This window comes from Phoenix dactylifera, unplaced genomic scaffold, assembly GCF_009389715.1.
Source record: "Phoenix dactylifera cultivar Barhee BC4 unplaced genomic scaffold, palm_55x_up_171113_PBpolish2nd_filt_p 000650F, whole genome shotgun sequence".
Lineage (NCBI taxonomy): Eukaryota > Viridiplantae > Streptophyta > Magnoliopsida > Arecales > Arecaceae > Phoenix > Phoenix dactylifera.
In genome coordinates, this window is record NW_024068040.1 from 168,997 (window position 1) to 187,159 (window position 18,163).

The 18,163-nt window shown below is 38.1% G+C and overlaps 1 protein-coding gene, 1 non-coding gene and 1 pseudogene across 2 annotated transcripts; all 3 read left to right on the forward strand.

Annotated features, from left to right (window-relative positions):
* Positions 1-3,500: 3,500 nt before the first annotated feature.
* On the forward strand, positions 3,501-11,442 carry LOC103697156 (annotated as a pseudogene).
* Positions 11,443-12,554: 1,112 nt separating this feature from the next.
* On the forward strand, positions 12,555-12,628 carry TRNAR-UCG. The gene has a single exon. It is a non-coding gene; the product is annotated as a tRNA-Arg (tRNA).
* A 398-nt stretch (positions 12,629-13,026) lies between these two features.
* Positions 13,027-17,740, forward strand: LOC103697155 (50S ribosomal protein L25). The gene is given in 4 exon segments (XM_008778959.4): positions 13,027-13,490; positions 13,492-13,566; positions 14,127-14,256; positions 16,916-17,740. Coding segments are annotated over 4 exon segments (777 nt in total). The 5' UTR covers positions 13,027-13,139; the 3' UTR covers positions 17,137-17,740.
* The last annotated feature ends 423 nt before the right edge of the window (positions 17,741-18,163 follow it).

The following is an 18,163-nucleotide window of genomic DNA, read 5'->3' on the forward strand; positions in this document are numbered from 1 at the left end:
AAAATCCTCAACCCCTGAAGAGCTCGGGGTGTTGAGTCCCTGAAGAGCTCGGGGTTTGAGCTTGAAGAGCCTGGCGGGGGAGCACATAAAGAACTTTGGACTTCGAGACTGCTGCCCGGCTCAGGACCCGAGTGCCGCAGACGGACGACCTTGCGGCTTTTTGAGGGCCCGAGGTTGGGCAAGCACGGCCGCTGGTTCCCTTGCGGCCTCAGTAGAAGCCACGTGCTCGGCGGCGGGCGGGGGGGGCTCCTCCGATCTGAGCCTCCCCAACCTTCTTCTGCTGTTCTTCCGAACGAGGTCGGAAGTCCTAGCCTCAAGCTTCCGACCTCCGCAGAGTCCGAAGTCAAGAACGGCCTAGGTTCTTCCTAGGTAAGGGACGAGCTCCACCAGCTTCGCTGCTTTTATGTACTAGCGAGGAGGGCTTCGTTGCTGACACCATCCCTGCGATTTCTGAAAAGAAAAAGAAACTCAAGTCTCAACCAATCCTAAAAAGAAGGGGGGAAGGAAAAAGAATAAGAAAGAATAAACGAAACGAAGGACGACAGAACAAAAGGATGAGTAGTATAACCACCCTTACCCTCAGGATGCGCCGAGCTCAGGCCGACGTTCATCAAAGTCTTCCTGCTAGGAGGTCGGTCTGAAGAATGTCCCCTTTTAAACTGCGAAAAGCATCAAGAATTTTAGAGGCAGTGGAGGAAAATTGAACTTGAAGAAAAAGTCTTTGTAAAGCAACGAGCTATGGAACCTACAGAACCTATTCATACTGAGCCAGTACATATAAGTACCTCCTCCATCTTGTAGATCTAGTAGGATCTCCATCTTCCTGAAAGATACTTAGGTATGCTTATAGAGGATACTGAGAAAATGTTACTCATAGGAGATAGGGAACATTATACAGAATCCCAATACCTACAACGAGGCGATGTTAGACATCGATTCTAAGAAATGGCTGGAAGCTATGAAGTCAAAAATGACTCCATGCATTCCAACCAAGTCTGAACCTTAGTAGATCCACCAGAAGGTATAGTACATATCGTTGTAAATGGATCTACAAAAGGAAGATAGGTTCGCATGGAAAGGTAGAAGACCTATAAGGCAAGCTAGTGGCGAAAGGTAAGTCAGTGCGAAAGCAGTGACTATCAGAAGACTTTTACCTGTGGCCATACTGAAGTCCATCCGAACACTGCTTGCTATTGCAATATATAATGATTATGAGATTGGCAGATGGATGTGAAAACTGCTTTTCTAAATGGATATCTTGGGGAAGATATCTATATAGCTGCAAAAGTCTGTAAGCTACAAAAGTCTGTAACTGCAAAAGTCCATTTACGGACTAAAGCAACATCTCGAGTTGGAATACTCGTTTCAATGATGCGATTCAAATCGTTTGATTTCATTAAAAACGAAGAGGAACTATATATTTATAAGAAAGTTAATGGAAGTGCTGTCGTATTTCTCAATATTGTACGTGGATGACAATTCTTCCTGATTGGGAACGATATTTCCATACTAACTTCGTCAAGTTCTGGTGTCTAAAGAATTCTTCATGAAAGACCTTGGGGAGCATCCTATATTTTAGAAATTAAAGTCTATAGAGATAGATCTAAAGAGGATGCTTGGCCTATCACAGAAATGTACATAGAGGAGGTGCTGAAAAGGTTCAGTATAGAAAACTCTAAAATGGGGTCTTCTACCTCTTAGGATAAGATTTCATCTCTTCAAAAAGATATGCTCCAACACATCTGAAAGATTTAACATATGAGCAAGATCCTTATGCTTCAGCCATAGGGAGCCTCATGTATGCTATGTTATATACACGACCTGATATGGTCGGGCGAGTCGGTGATATAGGAGTGCCCCAGCTTGATCGGGGCGAGTCGGCAAATATCCGAGGTCAAAGGAACTTTCGAAGAATCCGAGGTCGGGCTAGTTCTGGGCCGGACCGAAGTTCCGTCTGGCTGGCGGTGGTGTCTATTGGCCGAAATTGGGTGGCCCTTTGTTATGGGCAGGACGATCTATTTCGCCCCCCATCATAAATAAAATTTTAAATTTCTTTCTTTAGCGCTGGTATGTGAAACCTGAGCAGAGCTAAGTGGGAAGCCTAGTTCTTTTTTCCTCCTTTCTTCTCTCTCATTCACACTTTCTTCTTCTCTCATTTCTCTCTTTTTCTTCTTTCTTCTTTCTCTCTTTCTCTCTCTTTCTTTCTTCCTGCTGTCCGGCATCAGTATAATTTTAAATCGATTCGAATATGAATAGAATAAATTTTATGGATACTTTATCCATTCTAGTTTAGTTTAGCGTAAAACATCGTACCTGTGTTCACTCGATACCAAATTCAGGATATCTTATGTTGAAAGTAACGGTTCACAATTATTGGGAAGCATGATATTTTCACCTACAAGCCACAGTATTTCATAATTTATATTTTTTATAAACCAAGAATCATACGTAAACCCAAACGGAATCTCCCGTCAACAAGAAATGGTATCCTACGGCAGAAGAAAACAACACAAGTAAATGTACCCTACAGGCAAAAAAAAAAAAAAAAAACACACAGAGAAATGGTACGATGGCCACGATCATAGCTTCCACCACGTCCACGAAGAAGCATGCACGGCACATATATGATCAAATCTTATCAAAATATTATGAGAAAAAATAAAACCGTAACATAAATAAGATCTAATTAGATATATACTAAACTTCAAATTTTTTTTATTTTCATTTAATTCAGATAAATAATTAAGCAATTTGAAATATTAAGAATGGCAATTTACATCGCCCATTTGATATTCAACCTAAGTCGAAGGAATGGAATGGATTTAACTGACCCATAGTAATAAAATTTGTTCTAAATCCAATTTAGAATATAATTCTTTATATTTTTTAAATTAAAAAATTGTTTTATATAAAAGAGTAATTTTATAATTTTATTTGAGCAATTCATTCATTTTTAAAATTTTATTCTCTAATCCTAAAAAATCTCCGTCCACCTACATGAAGATAGGACTGCCACGCGAATACTCATCACGGATGGAGAGAAATAAAGTAAAAAAATTTATCCGTACAAATATTTTCAGTGGACAGATGTCGATGAGCTTGCTACGCAAGTGGAGTTGTCCACTTGTTCTGTCCCTTCTTTTTTTCGTTTTTAAGTAAAAAAAAACTCCCCATCGGGTCCCACGCAGCTAATGGAAAGCTACGGATGATAGCTTTGCCATCCCTTTGAGATATCTGAATGCCGTGCATGGCAAAGTAATAATACCTATACCATCTTTTAGGGCAGTCACCGAAAAGGTACTTGGTCGCTTCTTTTTTTCAGACATTTTAGTTCCCATTATCCGCCACTCATATGCCGACATATGCTTGGAGTTTCGGTGGGCAGGCCGTATTCTGTCCAAATGAAACGCGCAACCCATGCCCCTAAATTCTGGAAGCGGGACGCGCTAAACCGGTTGCCATCCCCCAACCGTCTTGAAACCCAAGACCCCTAACCCTCTTTTCGATCTCTCCCTTTCCCGCTTCTCGATCCTCTTCAAGAACGAGAAGCCAAGGCATCTTGATCCCTCTCACTCTCTTCTTCCCATAGGACTGCGATTACGGAAGAAAAGTTCGTTCGGTCTTGCAGTTCTTTTATCATCCTTTTTCTTGGTCGCGTGATCTTATATCTTGTTTTTAGTTCTTTTTGGGAGGGCTTAGGTAAATTATTATCCTAATTTTTGATGAACGGTTGGTTTTCTTTGGCTCAATGCTTTGGATTATTCACGTTAGTTGCTAGATCTTTCAGATTTTAGGGTCTATAGATGGATTAGTCATGATTTGAGTTTTCTTTGTTCAGAACTACGTAATATTCGGAACATTAAGTTCCTTGGTGTGATTAGTAGTGTTTCGGCGAAAATTATTGATTTCTTGAATCTTGCTCTGTGCTTGAATGATTCTTAGAAGAAACCATTAATGTCAGTGCTTGTGTTTTTTGGAAATAGGCCATCCCTTTTTTGGTAATTCATCTTTTTTAATATTTACGTATATCTGTTGATCTTAAATCATGCATGAAGTGTTTCTCTAAGATTTGAAGTTTGATTACTAGTTTGGAGTTATTGTCGAAACTGGCAGTAGATTGACTTCATGACTGGAGGGTTTTTTTTTTTTGGTTTATATTCTATTGAGTAGAAACTACACTCTTGCATCAGATTGTATCTGTTACTATATGTTTCGGTGGTTTGGTGATGATCTTTTTAAGTTGAAGTTTGTTTATTGAATTGTTTTCTCCAGGATATCTTTGTAGTGATAAGATGAGATATGAGCCTTGCTTGAGATAATTTTATGCAAATTCGGGGAATCCCTATGACTTAAACCATATCCTTTTGTTATTTCCTCCTATAATATGAATCTTTCTTGTATAGTGTTTCTCTAGAAGTGAGTTGTGGAATAGTATAAAATTCTTTTGAGGGCTAGGAATTTTGGATGTTACAGATTGACAGGTGAGATTATTGATGCTTAGTTATATTTTATTATAAGAATATTGTTGTTTTATTGAATATAGATAGGCAAAATAAATTGATTTAAGAATTGTACCCGGACCAGATTATTTCTATAGATTGGAGAAGCCAACATGATGAGTAGAAATGTTTTGCAAGAAAATTTGATGTTGTCTGTGTCCCTTGACCAAGGAAGTTTCCAGCTTCTTTAATATCAAAGTACTAAAAGTATTGATATGTAACAGACTGGACAGGCAAGGATAAAAGGACCACAGCCCAAGCTATTGGAATATTCTACATCTTGATATGTGCTGGGTTTATATAGCCAAGAGTTTGAATCATATCTAGACTAACCATTTTTTCCCTTTGCAGACTTACCCCCCCCCCCCCCCCCCCCCCCCTCTTCTTTCTCCTGCTAACTCATGTAACAGCTGGGAGTTACATTATTCTCAAACAATAAGCTGTCTGCATATACCCAGGATTTAGGAATTTCAGACACCCATTGTCGTAGATGATTTGCACCAAAAGAGGATTTTGGGGCTTTCTCTTATTTTCTTTTCTTTTATAGGATATATCTTTCGAGACTGTTAGTATATCAAGTAATTATTCTGTTTCTTTATTTCATGAACTCATTGAAGCTTTTTGTTTCTTCAATTATTTTGTGTAATTTTTGTTGGTCATAACAATTTAGTGTTGGCCTCTTGTCTCAAGTGTTCTTTTAAAGTGTGATGTAGCTAATCCAGAACAAATAGACCTCACTTGTGGAGAAGTCAGGGCCTAAATTAAGTTAGATATTTAAGCAGAAATGGCTGTCACATCCCGGAGACTCTTTATGAGTTTTTGAGCAGAACTAGTTTTGCTGATTAAGATACTAAACAGAGGGCTTATCAGATTCCTCTTATGCTTCTTTTCATGTCCAGCAGTTATGGTCTTAATGTTGAGATGTTATGTCAGATCGAACAAGAATAGAATCACATTTCAGTTTTCTAGTTTGCTGTGACGAATGGATATTGTTGAGATTGACTAACAGTATGTCTGGCTAATATGCTATCCATACTTCTAGAAATGAAGGAAAAAATTAGGGAATTTTTTCTTGCTTCAAAGGGCCTCAAATACATCCAAAATAATACTTAGATTTTCTGAAATAGATAGTAATGCTCTCTTGCTATATATTTATAGTAGAACCTTAGACTTGAGAAAAAAACACTTTTCATGCACTGTGGAGCCATTTTAAACTGCACGCAAAGCCTCAGTTACATGGAGAGAAATTCTTCGGATACTCATTGCTTTCATAATTATTTGTATACCGGAGTTATGCCCATCAGTTTGAATGGACAAGTACAGAGAACCACCTGCAGGTTTTGCTGCCACAACATCATGGTGATGAAGATGCCTGGGGTCATTAATTTGTCAGGTAGGAGTAGTTAGGCTCCAGGATCATCAGCAAAATATTAGAAAATCAAGGTAATCAAGAGGAAGAAGAATGCATGATGGTTCCAGGCAAACCATCTCAATAGGAGAGTTTGGGCGAAATTGGAAGACATATGCTTGATGTTCAACAATAACACGTTTTGTTGAAGATGAAGCTGGTGGAAGGATGAGGTAGGCACCATCTTTTCATAGAACCATATCATTGTTTTCCTTCTTTTTTGCATTTGATGCTGTGGTGTATTGTTCTTACCAGAAACTGGGGCGAGTCTGTTGCTGGTGCACACTTTTGTTTGATTTGGTTTTCTGACTACTACGAGCGAGAAAGTGATCATTAATTAGTGGTTACTATTTACAGCTGGAGATTTGATGGTCCCTCAGTGGCAGCTAAATATTATTAGATGGATCGTTATAGCTGTGCTTGTTCTGATGAATCCATCTCTTGGAGTTATGCTGATTGGAGCTGTTCAACATTCCTTGGATTGTGTGCTTGATGATATGAACTGGTCTACAGCAGAATTCAAGAAACCAACAATATCATGCAGTGTTTCCTGATTGAACCGGGAGACTTACTGGTTGATCTATTTAGAATTATTTCACTAAATATCTTCAAATTTGCAGGTGTTTCAATTCTTCTAGTTGAGCTGTCATAGTTAACTTAGCAGTGGAAAATAGAGACTAGATGGAGGATTTGCTCAGTCATTCGGAGTCTCCTGTTTGTGACCTACACAATTCAAATGGGCAAGATAACAAACTGCAGACTGCCACTACATGCAATGAGTCATCTAGTAAAAACTGCATTATGAGTGAAGAAGTGACAGATGGTTTGAACTCTGCAGTTATTGAGAAACTAGATAAGGGACTCATGCAATATGGGTATGCTTATTTCATTAATTATTTCTCTCCTTTTTCCCTATTTGTTCCAAGCAATTTTTCTCCGATCATTTAAATTAAGCCAAGATATTGGCTGAAAGGGTTTGAGTTGCATCATGTTGGAAGCTAGTTCTATGGCAAATGATGTGTATCATGGATCATGCAACATGCTTTCTTATTTAACCTGATCCTGATATTGCCCTATGGCCTTTTGATTAGGCTATGGTTCTAACTCTGGGCTCTTAATTCTTGCAGATGTTCACACTATTGGCGAAGATGCCGCATTCGAGCTCCCTGCTGCAATGAGATTTTTGATTGCCGACACTGCCACAATGAGGCAAAGGTCAGCCTATCAGTTTCTGTTTGGATAGGTTTTGAAGAATTCCAGTTTGTTTAGTCATATGATTTTTTCCTTTTTTTTTGTGAGCAAAACGGTGGGGATGCTACCACATATATTTTTGGTGCAAAATTGTTAGTTTATACATTAATAGACTTTTATAGTAAGCTGCAGTTGGAATATGCCTTTATCTGATCTAGGATTGTATTGTATCTTTCAAATTATTGTATGTACCTGGATCTGGAGTTAAAACATTGAACCCAGGGGCCAGGATACTGCAATCAGGTAGTTTATCACCTTGGCTGGTTGTACAGTAGTTTATAGACCTCACTTACATAGATTTGTTTTTTGTTCTTTTGTTTTTTCCTAGGTTTAACTTGTTTGATAACTTGTTCTTGCATCATTTTTTTGTATTTTTATGTGTCATTTTTCATGCTATCTGATATTAAGAACATATCAGAAGTATGATAAAAATGTTTCACAAAAGTTTGTTTTTCCTTCATTTGATTTTATTCATTCATTTTTTCTGAAAACGGGCGCTTCATTTACGGTTTCTTTTTCCCCCAAGTTAACTTGCATGCAATGTTTGTCAACTAATTGCTTAAAAGATTTTCGTTCTTCACAATGTCTGCAATTATGGATGTGCATTGTTTGAATTCAATATCCGTATGAAAGGTGTATTTCCTTTACTAAAAGCTTGTTGTTCGATCAAGTAAGCTATTGTACGGTAGTCCTAATGGTTTCTTTCTACACAAAATTTCATTTATTTTATTAATTTATATCATACTATTATGACAGTGGATAAACATTTGAAAGACCAACACTCACTCGTTTGATTTGGCAGAACTCACTTAATGTTGAAAGGAAGCACAGACATGACCTTCCGCGGCATGAAGTGCAACAGGTGGGATTTCCATATTGCCATATTATATTACATGAAATAATTTTTATGATTTTTATAATTTCACTGAAGCATTTAGCTTGACTTTGTAATTTCTATGCCAGGTCATATGTTCATTGTGCTTTACTGAACAAGAGGCAAGTACCGGTCACAGGCTGGTTTTCATACATCATTCTCTTTTGTGTTACTGGCATTGTGGCATCATCTAAGGATAAGTAGAATTAGTATCTATATATTTTGTTGTCAAGATGTTTGCAAACATGAGGCAGCTTTTATTAATCTATAATTTCCTTCAATGTCTTATTTTCAGTACTAATTTATGATCCTTCCACAGCATTAGCTGATCATGTCATCTTTTGGTGTCCTTTGCATGCATTGTCAACAGGTTCGGCAAGTGTGCGTCAATTGTGGTGTATGTATGGGGAAATATTTCTGTGAGAATTGCAAGTTTTTTGATGATGTCAGTAAGCAAATTGCATCTTGAGAGTTCTCTTTCCTCCTCTTTTTTTCCACCCTGTAATGTCGGAGGTTTTTTCCCTATATATATCTTGTATTTGACATTTACTTTTAATATTTCAGACATTCAAGGGAACAGTTCCACTGCAGTTGGTTGTGGAATCTGCAGGTTTGTTCTCACCATCGTTAATGCTACTATACTTGTTCATGAATAGTGTGGTTATTTGGGATCAAGATAACATATTTTTTTTCTTATATTTATGACATGAAAATCTTGATTTTTGACAGGATTGGTGGGCGGGGAAAACTTCTTCCATTGCTATATATGTGGTATTGCCCCTGATCTTTATATTTTCTAGGATAATTTCTTTTTTCTTAGCCACTAGTTTCATCACTTTAAGTTTTGGTTCCGTATTTGGCCATCTCCTCTGGCTCTTTCTGGAGTCCCTTTACATGGAAGCTGTTAAAGGGATATTTTATCTTCCTGATATCGGGAGGAAAGAATGTTACTAAACCTTTTTGTTTTTTTTTAAAAAGCTACCAGGCTGCGACCCATATGCTTGGTCTTAGTTTTACATATTATTCTTTTCAATAAGGTCCCAACATCCTCTCAGTAATTGTATCCCAGATAGTTTAAACTTCTCTGATGTCTTCTCCACGGTTTCCTTTAGCTCTTAGGCTTTTCCCACTATGATGATCACTGCATAAGATTTGCTGTACTAGTGCAGCATAGCTACAACATTAAACATCTTTTTGACCATCTTTGTTTCCTAGTAGTGAATTGCTGTACTGTGCAGCAGTACTCTATATTGTCACTGTTTAGTGAAAGGCACATCTATGGCTGTTGCATTCATTTTGACTCCATAGACTGATCTTCCATTCAGCACCATGAACTAAGTTCAATTTATGTGCATGGAACATATGCTATTCACCATATCTTGTTTTTGCTCCTTGGCCAACATCTGTTTCTGATTTCTTTTTCCCCTGCCTTTATTTTGTTCAAATTGTAGGGTGTTGTTATTCAATCATATTAAAGAACAGCCATCCATGTGTGGAAGGAGCAATGCATCATAATTGCCCTGTATGCTTTGAGGTGAGATTCTGGTTTTTCTGCTCACCTCTTCCATAGACAAGGAGAAAACTTCCACCTAATCTTCCAGATAGGACTACTCATCTTTCCAAGGTTGAGTAATAACATTGTCATGGTTCACAGTATCTGTTTGAATCCACAAATGGTGTCAGTGTCTTGCCGTGTGGCCACACATTCATGTGCACTGTTTGAAGGAAATGCAGCAGCACTTGCAGTATGTTCAATGTCTCCTTTTTCTCTGTGTTTATTTATTTTCCGATGTTATTTTTGGAGTTCTGCAATTTCTGACTAGAGAAAAAAAAATGCTTCAGGTATGCATGCCCCCTCTGTTCCAAAGTCTGTGTGTAATATGTCGGAAGTATGGGAAAATTGGATATTGAGATAGCAGCCACTCCGATGCCTGAATTTACCATAACAAAATGGTTAGTTTTCACTACTTGATATTTGCTTAAACTCATTGTTTTTGAACTTTGTTCTATAATTTGTCATGGTTACGCTGCTGAGTGGAAAGAATGACTTATGTACCAAAGAAAAAAAAAAAAGAATGAACTTCAATTGGTAGCATTTCATTTCTTTAATTCAATATCAATATCAGAAAGAAAAAAAATTGTCCATGTCTTGTTCTTAGGGGCGTGCTTGTTATAAGAGCTATAGTTTTCAGGTAGAAGCTTTGAAGATTGTTTGTGCTATTCTTCTATATACATACTTAATGGGTTATCCCATCATCATTGCCAACCATTGCTATTATTTTCAACATTTGCACAGGAAAATTTGCAATTATTAAATTGTTTACACAATTGCATTGGAAAATGAACTTCTAAGCAAGTATGTTGAATATGCGAGCTCTATAGTAAGGGTAGGGAATTGGAATTGTGGGTCAAGTTTGCTTCTGTGATCCTCATATGTTTAATTGCTTGCTTTAAGATTTGGCATGCTCTTAATTTCCTTGGGTAAAATCTTCAATACGCATATGTGGCTGGATCTAGCTTTTGAGTTCACCTAAGGTTTTAGTTGTATGTTGTAAATCATTTTTTTTTCTGCCTGCTTATCTTCTGGGTTAAACTGCTGTTGTACTGACAGATGGATATGTTCGGTAAGTGCAGGTTGGCATCCTGTGCAACGACTGGATGGAGCAAACTCTATCTCTGTCCCCAATCCCATGTAGTTGCTCAAAAATGCCTCAACTGCAAAATCTTACATACACGCCAGACTTAAGAAGCGCTGATATACATAAGTTTCAAACCTTGCCTTTGCTATGCTAAATGGGGCTTGCTTTGGAGAAGTGATTGAGCTGGTCTGGGTATCAGGGATGAGAACCTTGTTGATTGCCACTCGCTCACCATTTCCTCTCTGCCACAATGACAGGGAACAACCTTCCAGCACTTTGTACCTGGAATAAGTCCAGAAATTTCAGTTCTTGTTTGATGCTGAAGGGAAAATTCTATGCTCCAGACCCCATGGACATAAGCCTTCGCAAGTTAAATACATTCTCACTGAATCATGTTGAGCCAGATAGGCTTTTCTTCTATGCTGTTGGGTCTTGCGATTCTCTTGTTCTGCTAGAATGCATGCTCATTCGGGTCATGTACAAGTAGTTAAATTAGATTGAATGTCGCTGGGATTATCTAGGCTTTTATGCACTCTTATCTATGTTGTACAGAATGGTAGGAGGCCACAAGTAGTGAATGAATGAGATCTTAGCATTCCGATTTGTGCTAGATATGGTTAGAAAGTAGTTTTAACGGCTGTAAACTGGTATTTTTCTTCTGGTATGGTTGGGAGATTGGGAAAAGGATGCCTGGAGAATTTTACAGAAATCCAAACACAGGCAACGTGATTAATGATGCGACAAAGGGTCAACGAATGACATTCTATTGCAGCTAGCCAAGTGCATCTGTTGCTGTGTTTCATGGTATAATTACCTGATAGGTGGATGCTCGTAGATGCCCATTAATAGTACAATGAGTATTAGGCGCAAACTCCACAGCAGCCTTGTTCGTGAGCAGTGCCGTTTACAAGCGAGTTAGCATGCAAATTGCTTCAAGGTTGGACCCGGTGGAAGGAATACGATTCGAAGTTTCAGAACTTAATATCCAACCATAGCTTATACGCATGCACGTGATCCAACCAAAGATGGAAGTGGGCGTGTTCATATAAATGTATACTTTAAGAACGATATTTAATGAAAAATGTTGTGATACAAGTTCGAATTTATTAAATGTGTGCTACAGAAGTACATATATGGCTGGTAAAATCAATTGTGTTCTTCAACAGCTTGGATTAGAGATTAACCTTTTTTCCTCCTCCTTGCATGATCCGGGTTAGGAATTGTGTTCTTCATGGTCTTTTCTTTTAATGAAAACTTTTAGAAATGGGTATCTGCTTTCTCTTCCTTTCTTATCCTATTGTTTTTCCTTTAGATATTTTTCTCGACTCCAGGTAGATTGGCTAATCGCATGCAGAATTATCGTCAATATCTGTATATGACGTAAAGGCTTGGAGTTAGACCATGATTCTTATTAGAGGCCTAAAAATAACAAAAGAACATCGAAAACATGACTAGATCGGAGAGGGAGTTCTTAAACTCAGTTTGGATGGGGCATCTGCCCCCATGCTATGCATGTACTTGTTGATACATGCAAAAGAATTGTAGAACTTGGAGTCAAGATGAACAGAAGGTGCTTCAAGCATTGGTTAGGGTTTATTTGGATGATTGGGCTGAAAATTTTATAAAATTTGAAGGTTTAGGCGACACAATGACAAAGCCGTAGAATTATAAGCTTGGTTAAACTTATATTTATAAATATCTAAAAATAACTTTAGAGTAGACCGATCCGAATTTTATAGAAGAAAAAAAAGATCTTAAATATAAGATTTGGGCCGGCTTACTTCAAGCTATTTTTGAATATTTATGAATATAAGTTCAACTTGGAGGATTCTATGCAGTGAACAATATATTTAACAAGTATCGTCAGTGCAGTCCTCTTGGAAGACCGCATAGCGCAGTGGATTAGCGCGTTTGACTTCGGATCAAAAGGTCGTGGGTTCGACTCCCACTGTGGTCGGCCGAAATTAATTTTTTTATACTTCAAATAATTAAATTTTAAAACTATTCGCAAAATAGTTTTCTACTGTAATTATTATTATTATATTATTATTGCAAAAAAAAACTTCTAAGAAGCGGCTAAAAAGTTTTTTTATACCATGTTGAAACCAATACTACTTTCCTTCTTTATATAAAACACATAATACTAAAAATTAAATATAGTTTTCAGTAACTTTTAAATTTTTATTAGATTTCCTTTAATGAGGCTGGACCCCATCCCAACAAAAGTCGGGCCCATCCCAAATGCTCGGACCCGAGTCGGCTTCCCTTCCAGCCCATTTCACGAGCCTGAGCTCACGAATCTCGAAGGTCTTCCCTTGTCCTGGCCGGAAAATCAGTGGCAATAACAATAAATACGCCAGATTAACCCCCATTCTAAAACCTAACGAGCGCTTCCCTCTTTCCCCCAACCTCGCCTCCCGGCCGCCACCGCCGCCGGTGCCGGAACTCGGTGCCCATTTCCTCCTCCGATGTGGCTCTCCCGCTCTCCGAGGACCCTAAGAGCCCTCGTCCATATGCGGCCATTCTCGCAGGCGGCGGCCGCCGCCGTCGCCCCGTGGGATCCGACGGAGGCGCCGCTGGAGTACCTCGAGGGGTTCCCGCGGCCGGACCCGAAGTACAATGAGACGATCCTGGCGATCCCCCGGTCGAGTTCTGGGAAGAACATCGCGGCCAAGGAGCGGAAGGTGGGGCGCGTGCCGAGCATCGTCTTCGAGCAGGCCAACGGCCAGGAGGGCGGCAACAAGCTTCTCATCTCGGTCCAGGCCAAGCAGATACGCAAGCTCGTCGGCCACCTCGGCCGCTCCTTCTTTCTCGCCCGCGCTCTTCGAGCTCGAGGTTCGTTCCGAGTTGGGAGCTGGGGACATCATCGAGAAAGTTCGAGTCTTGCCTCGAAAGGTATCACGGCCCTTTATGACCTAATTCTTGGTTAGTTTCTTGCTTTATCTGTGTTTTCGCTTAACTATAGGCTTTAATGTTATATCAGCCAAGTATATTTTAGTTGGCCATGACTTCATGAGGTCGAATCAAATGAACATGTAAATTGAAGTCGGTTATGGGGTTTCCTATGGTTGCAAGTTTGTTTTTAGTAGTTTTTTTTTTTACTTGATGATCTTTGTGTTTCGAATTACTGGAACGTAAAGGAAGAGCTGTAGAGATCGAAATTATTCAGGCAATATTTTGGATGCAGAGAATTAATGAGAATCGATTCGAAAGTGGTATTAAAACTTGTCGGTCTAGACATATTTAGTTTCTATCTTTTCATTCCATTTCCTGCTAAAAGCCTCACTGCTCTCAATTCTCTACTAGTAAATTCACCAGAGTTGCTTATTTTTGTCGAGTTACTCTCTTAGAAACCGAGAAAGCTGATGCTATTATTTAAACAATGTGGAAGGTGACACGCTACTATAGTGCTTGTTCATTTTATCTGATGATGCGTCGTTTTGGGCATTTTTTAGTTGCATCTTCATTCAGGCACTGATGCGCCTCTTAACGCGACGTTCATGAGAGCTCCTTCCTCTGCATTACTGAAAATAGATGTTCCTCTTGTCTTTAGAGGAGAAGATGCATCCCCTGGACTTAGAAGAGGTATGCTACATAAGATCATACATTGAACTTACTTTTTTTATGTTTATATGATTTAGAAATCTAATGCATCTCATTTTCTTGGTCGCTTAAAACACAACATTCATGTGATATTCAAACATTGCTTACTATCATGTCACAATTTGCCATAATTTATAGATCCTGTCATATTATTATCTTTCATTTTAGTTCTTTCTTTGTTAAAATTGAAATAGACCTTCTCTTGAAAAGGGAGGGGGTGATGTTTTTATAGCAGGTATACTATTAAATGGAACATGTATTAGAAGAACCTTTTATTCCTTTTTGGATCAGAAAGAGAGTTTGCTACTCGGTTGTCGAATAAGACATGTGAGTGAGAGAACAAATGTCTCCTAACACTTACGCATTCTGATCCTTCACATGTTAAGGCGGCTGAGCACTTGCTATCAGAACTTCCACCAAGCAGTCCATTGACATGTGAGCGTTTTGGTGTGTCAGATACATGTTAAGTTCCTGTATGGATGCATGTATGTATGTATATCGAGTGTTTTCCCGCTATGATACAAGTTCTTCCTTCATGACATTGTGCCTACATCTTGCAATTCAATCCTTTTGCATCTTTTGGTTTGTACCACTACAAGAGGTAGCAAATAGAAGCTACAAGATAGATCGGAAGCTTCTTTCTTTTTTTTGTGTCACTTCCTCATATGCATTTCAGAATCTAGCAATCTCTGTACTGTATGCATAGCAATTCTTAATTGCATAGTTGTTTCTTTGTTGAACTTATTGCTACTATTGCTTTTGTCTTGTTGTACTGTCTTAGTCTGTTGAGTTCTCTCATCTAACCTTTAATTTCTCATGTTGTGATGCACATACATCATGCTTATTATTCATTGTCATGCTGATGCAAATAGACTGTTGGAAACCGGCATGCGCCATGTATGGATGTTGGGAGGAGGAATTGAGGCCATTTTAAAATACATGTAACTATCACATGTAATATTTGCTAAAGCATGTGTTGCTGATAGTGTAGGAGGAATGTCAGTCCTACAGGACATGCAAATTTAATGAGTTGGATGAGCATTTTGTGATGGCAATGGATGACAGTTGACCGACCAATTTCGTGATTGCTGTTAATTCTTCCAAAATAAATAAATTGGCTGCTGGTGATGTTCTTGTCTTCAAGATCGAATGATAAATTGCGGAAAGTACCAACAGAAAACAGGGTGGTATAGATGGATGCACTATATGCGGCAAATGGAGGTTTCTTGAGGAGCACTTGAATATGCCAGGGTGGTACCAGAAAAATTTTGGGTTACAAACAGATAGAAATATTAAAATTGACAAAAATGATTTTTTTCTGTGTCTATCAGGGACTGGGGTTTTGTTTTTCCGTTCGCGCTGGATCCAGATGGCATACTGTTATTTTCATATCTTGTTTTAATATAATTCTTTTCCTGAATTAAGTAGTTCTTGTATTTTTTTTTTCTTCTTGGGCACTTGTCCCGAAATTTATTTAATCAAATGCTGCATTCTGAAGGTTTTCACCCGTCCATACTGAAAACTTTGGAATTGAGTTGAATAAATTCTTGCTTTTGAAAATTAGAAAAATGTGTTTTCATTTCCTTAAAATTTTTAAAGCATTATGTTGATTATATACATGGAAGTTGGTGTTGGTTCCACCATTACTAGAACTAGTGACATTCTTTATTTTTTGCCATTCTTCAGCGAAAGCCCTTGTTTCGAGAAACTGATTATTATCCAAGTATAATCTCCTCACAACACTGTATTGCGTGGGATTTGATTTCTTCAATGCATATATCAAATTCTAAGGGAAAGGAAAAAATTTATCAATATCTTTTCATTTTAATCTTTTGTCGAATTTTGCTGGGTGTTTATGAATTAGTGGATGCAGACAAAGTTTGTATCCATAGCAGTTGCTTCTGTTAGCCTGTTACAAATTGAAGCTCTAAAACATGAACATAGCTGAGCACTTTGTTCTTTTTGATTTAGAATTATGATTTATTTCATATTACCTGTGGCTGTCGTCCTTTTTTCTGCAGTTGAAGGCAGTGCTTATTAAGTTGGATTTAATGATTTATCTTTGCTGCAATTTATTCTTATTTTGCTCAATACTACTTTGAAAGCACAAAAGACCATTAGGTTTTCTACAATTAATATTGCATGATGATTTGAAGCCTGTAACACTCATGTTAAATTTGCTATATTTTATCGCCATAGCCGAAATTGTGTCTTAAGTAAAATATGAGGTTATAGATGATGAGCATTATGGTAATCTGTACAAAATTACAACATGTCCAGCAGGAATAGTATCCATCTTAAGTCTGCAGGTAAACTAAATATATGCAGCCTCTTTTATTCTATCTGTACATGGCACCTGTAAGAGTAAATTTGCTAACTTTATATATGGGTACAACTGTGTGTATCTGGTAGCTTATGCAAATAAATCCGTTGCAATATCTGCTGTTCCAGCCACACACTTATCATTAGCTCAATGTCCTCATAGCACGTGGCGGTCAGATATTTGTCTTCAAGAACATTATTTTAATTCTAATTATTGGATTTTTCTGTTTCTATTAATTATCATTTATTTATGCGGGTTCTTTCTATGCTGAAATTTCCATCCATGATTAACATGCAGTATGATATATTGATTTGGCAGGGGCCTACTTTAACACCATAAAAAGGACAGTTAAATACCTCTGCCCCGCTGACATCGTTCCACCATACATAGATGTTGATATAAGTGAGTTGGATGTGGGCCAGAAATTGTTAATGCGAGACCTCAAAGTTCATCCTGCACTTCGCCTGCTTCAATCACCAGACCAACCTGTTTGCAATATCATAGGATCAAGGGGGGCTTCAGAGTCAAAGAAAAAATAAGTCTTCTGCTGTGCATGCCTGAGAAACCACTGTTGACAAAATAAGGATTTCAATTTTGATGCTTCGAATCAGCTGCCATCTTTTTCTCCAGAGTTAGGTCACATTGTCTCAGATAAGAAACTCGTTGCTCCCATAAGAACAATCGAGGATCCACATTGTTCCTCAAAGCATCGACTGAGATATGATTGTACGTAGAGTTGTGCAAGGGTCTGCATGAATGTTACTTGCAGAAAACCCATCTGCTTGCTGTATCAGGATCAAGTACAGTTGGAAAATTCTTATAATCTTTGACAACATCGAGAAATACTGTTCATGCGATGCTGATATTTATCAGGGGTTCATGCCTTGCTACTTGTAACTTTTGATGGTTCTCTTTTGATATAGGCACACGATGGCTGGTAAGTTGCATGTGCATGGATGGTTCACAATTTTTTTTTGTTGCCTATTTTTGTTTGCTTATGTGATATTGGTTGTGACAACAGAAAAACGCTGTAAAGTGGCGTTAGTTGACTGCAGCCAATGTTTAAGGCAGTGGCAGCATAGGTCATTGTCTTTTTTAAACATTGGTTATTGAAGATTACCTAGAAACATGTGGATTTTTATCCAGTTGGTTTGCAGTTTGTTGGATTTATTGCAGATCTATCATTGCATTGAATTGTAGTTATTTATACCCTAATTGTAGTTTTTATACCCTACACCGTATAGTGTATAAGTTCTGTATGGAATCATTTAAATTTAAATTGCAGATGACACTGACCAGCAATTATTGTTTTCACTTTTCAGGCGATGATCTTGATTTTGCATCTAAATTAACACCCCTGTTTTCTTTTTTCATTTCATCTGGTTATGCTGTTTACTAGAGCTTTTGAGCAATAATCTTGGTGTTTAAATTTCACCATTGCAGCTGTTATCCTTTTTTTTTTTTTTGCTAAAAAGCTGTTATCCTTTTTGAAGATAGCCAATATTCAAGTCGAGACAACAGCTGGGTTTAGAGGAAACATTATATGTTACGCATGCATTTGTGCGT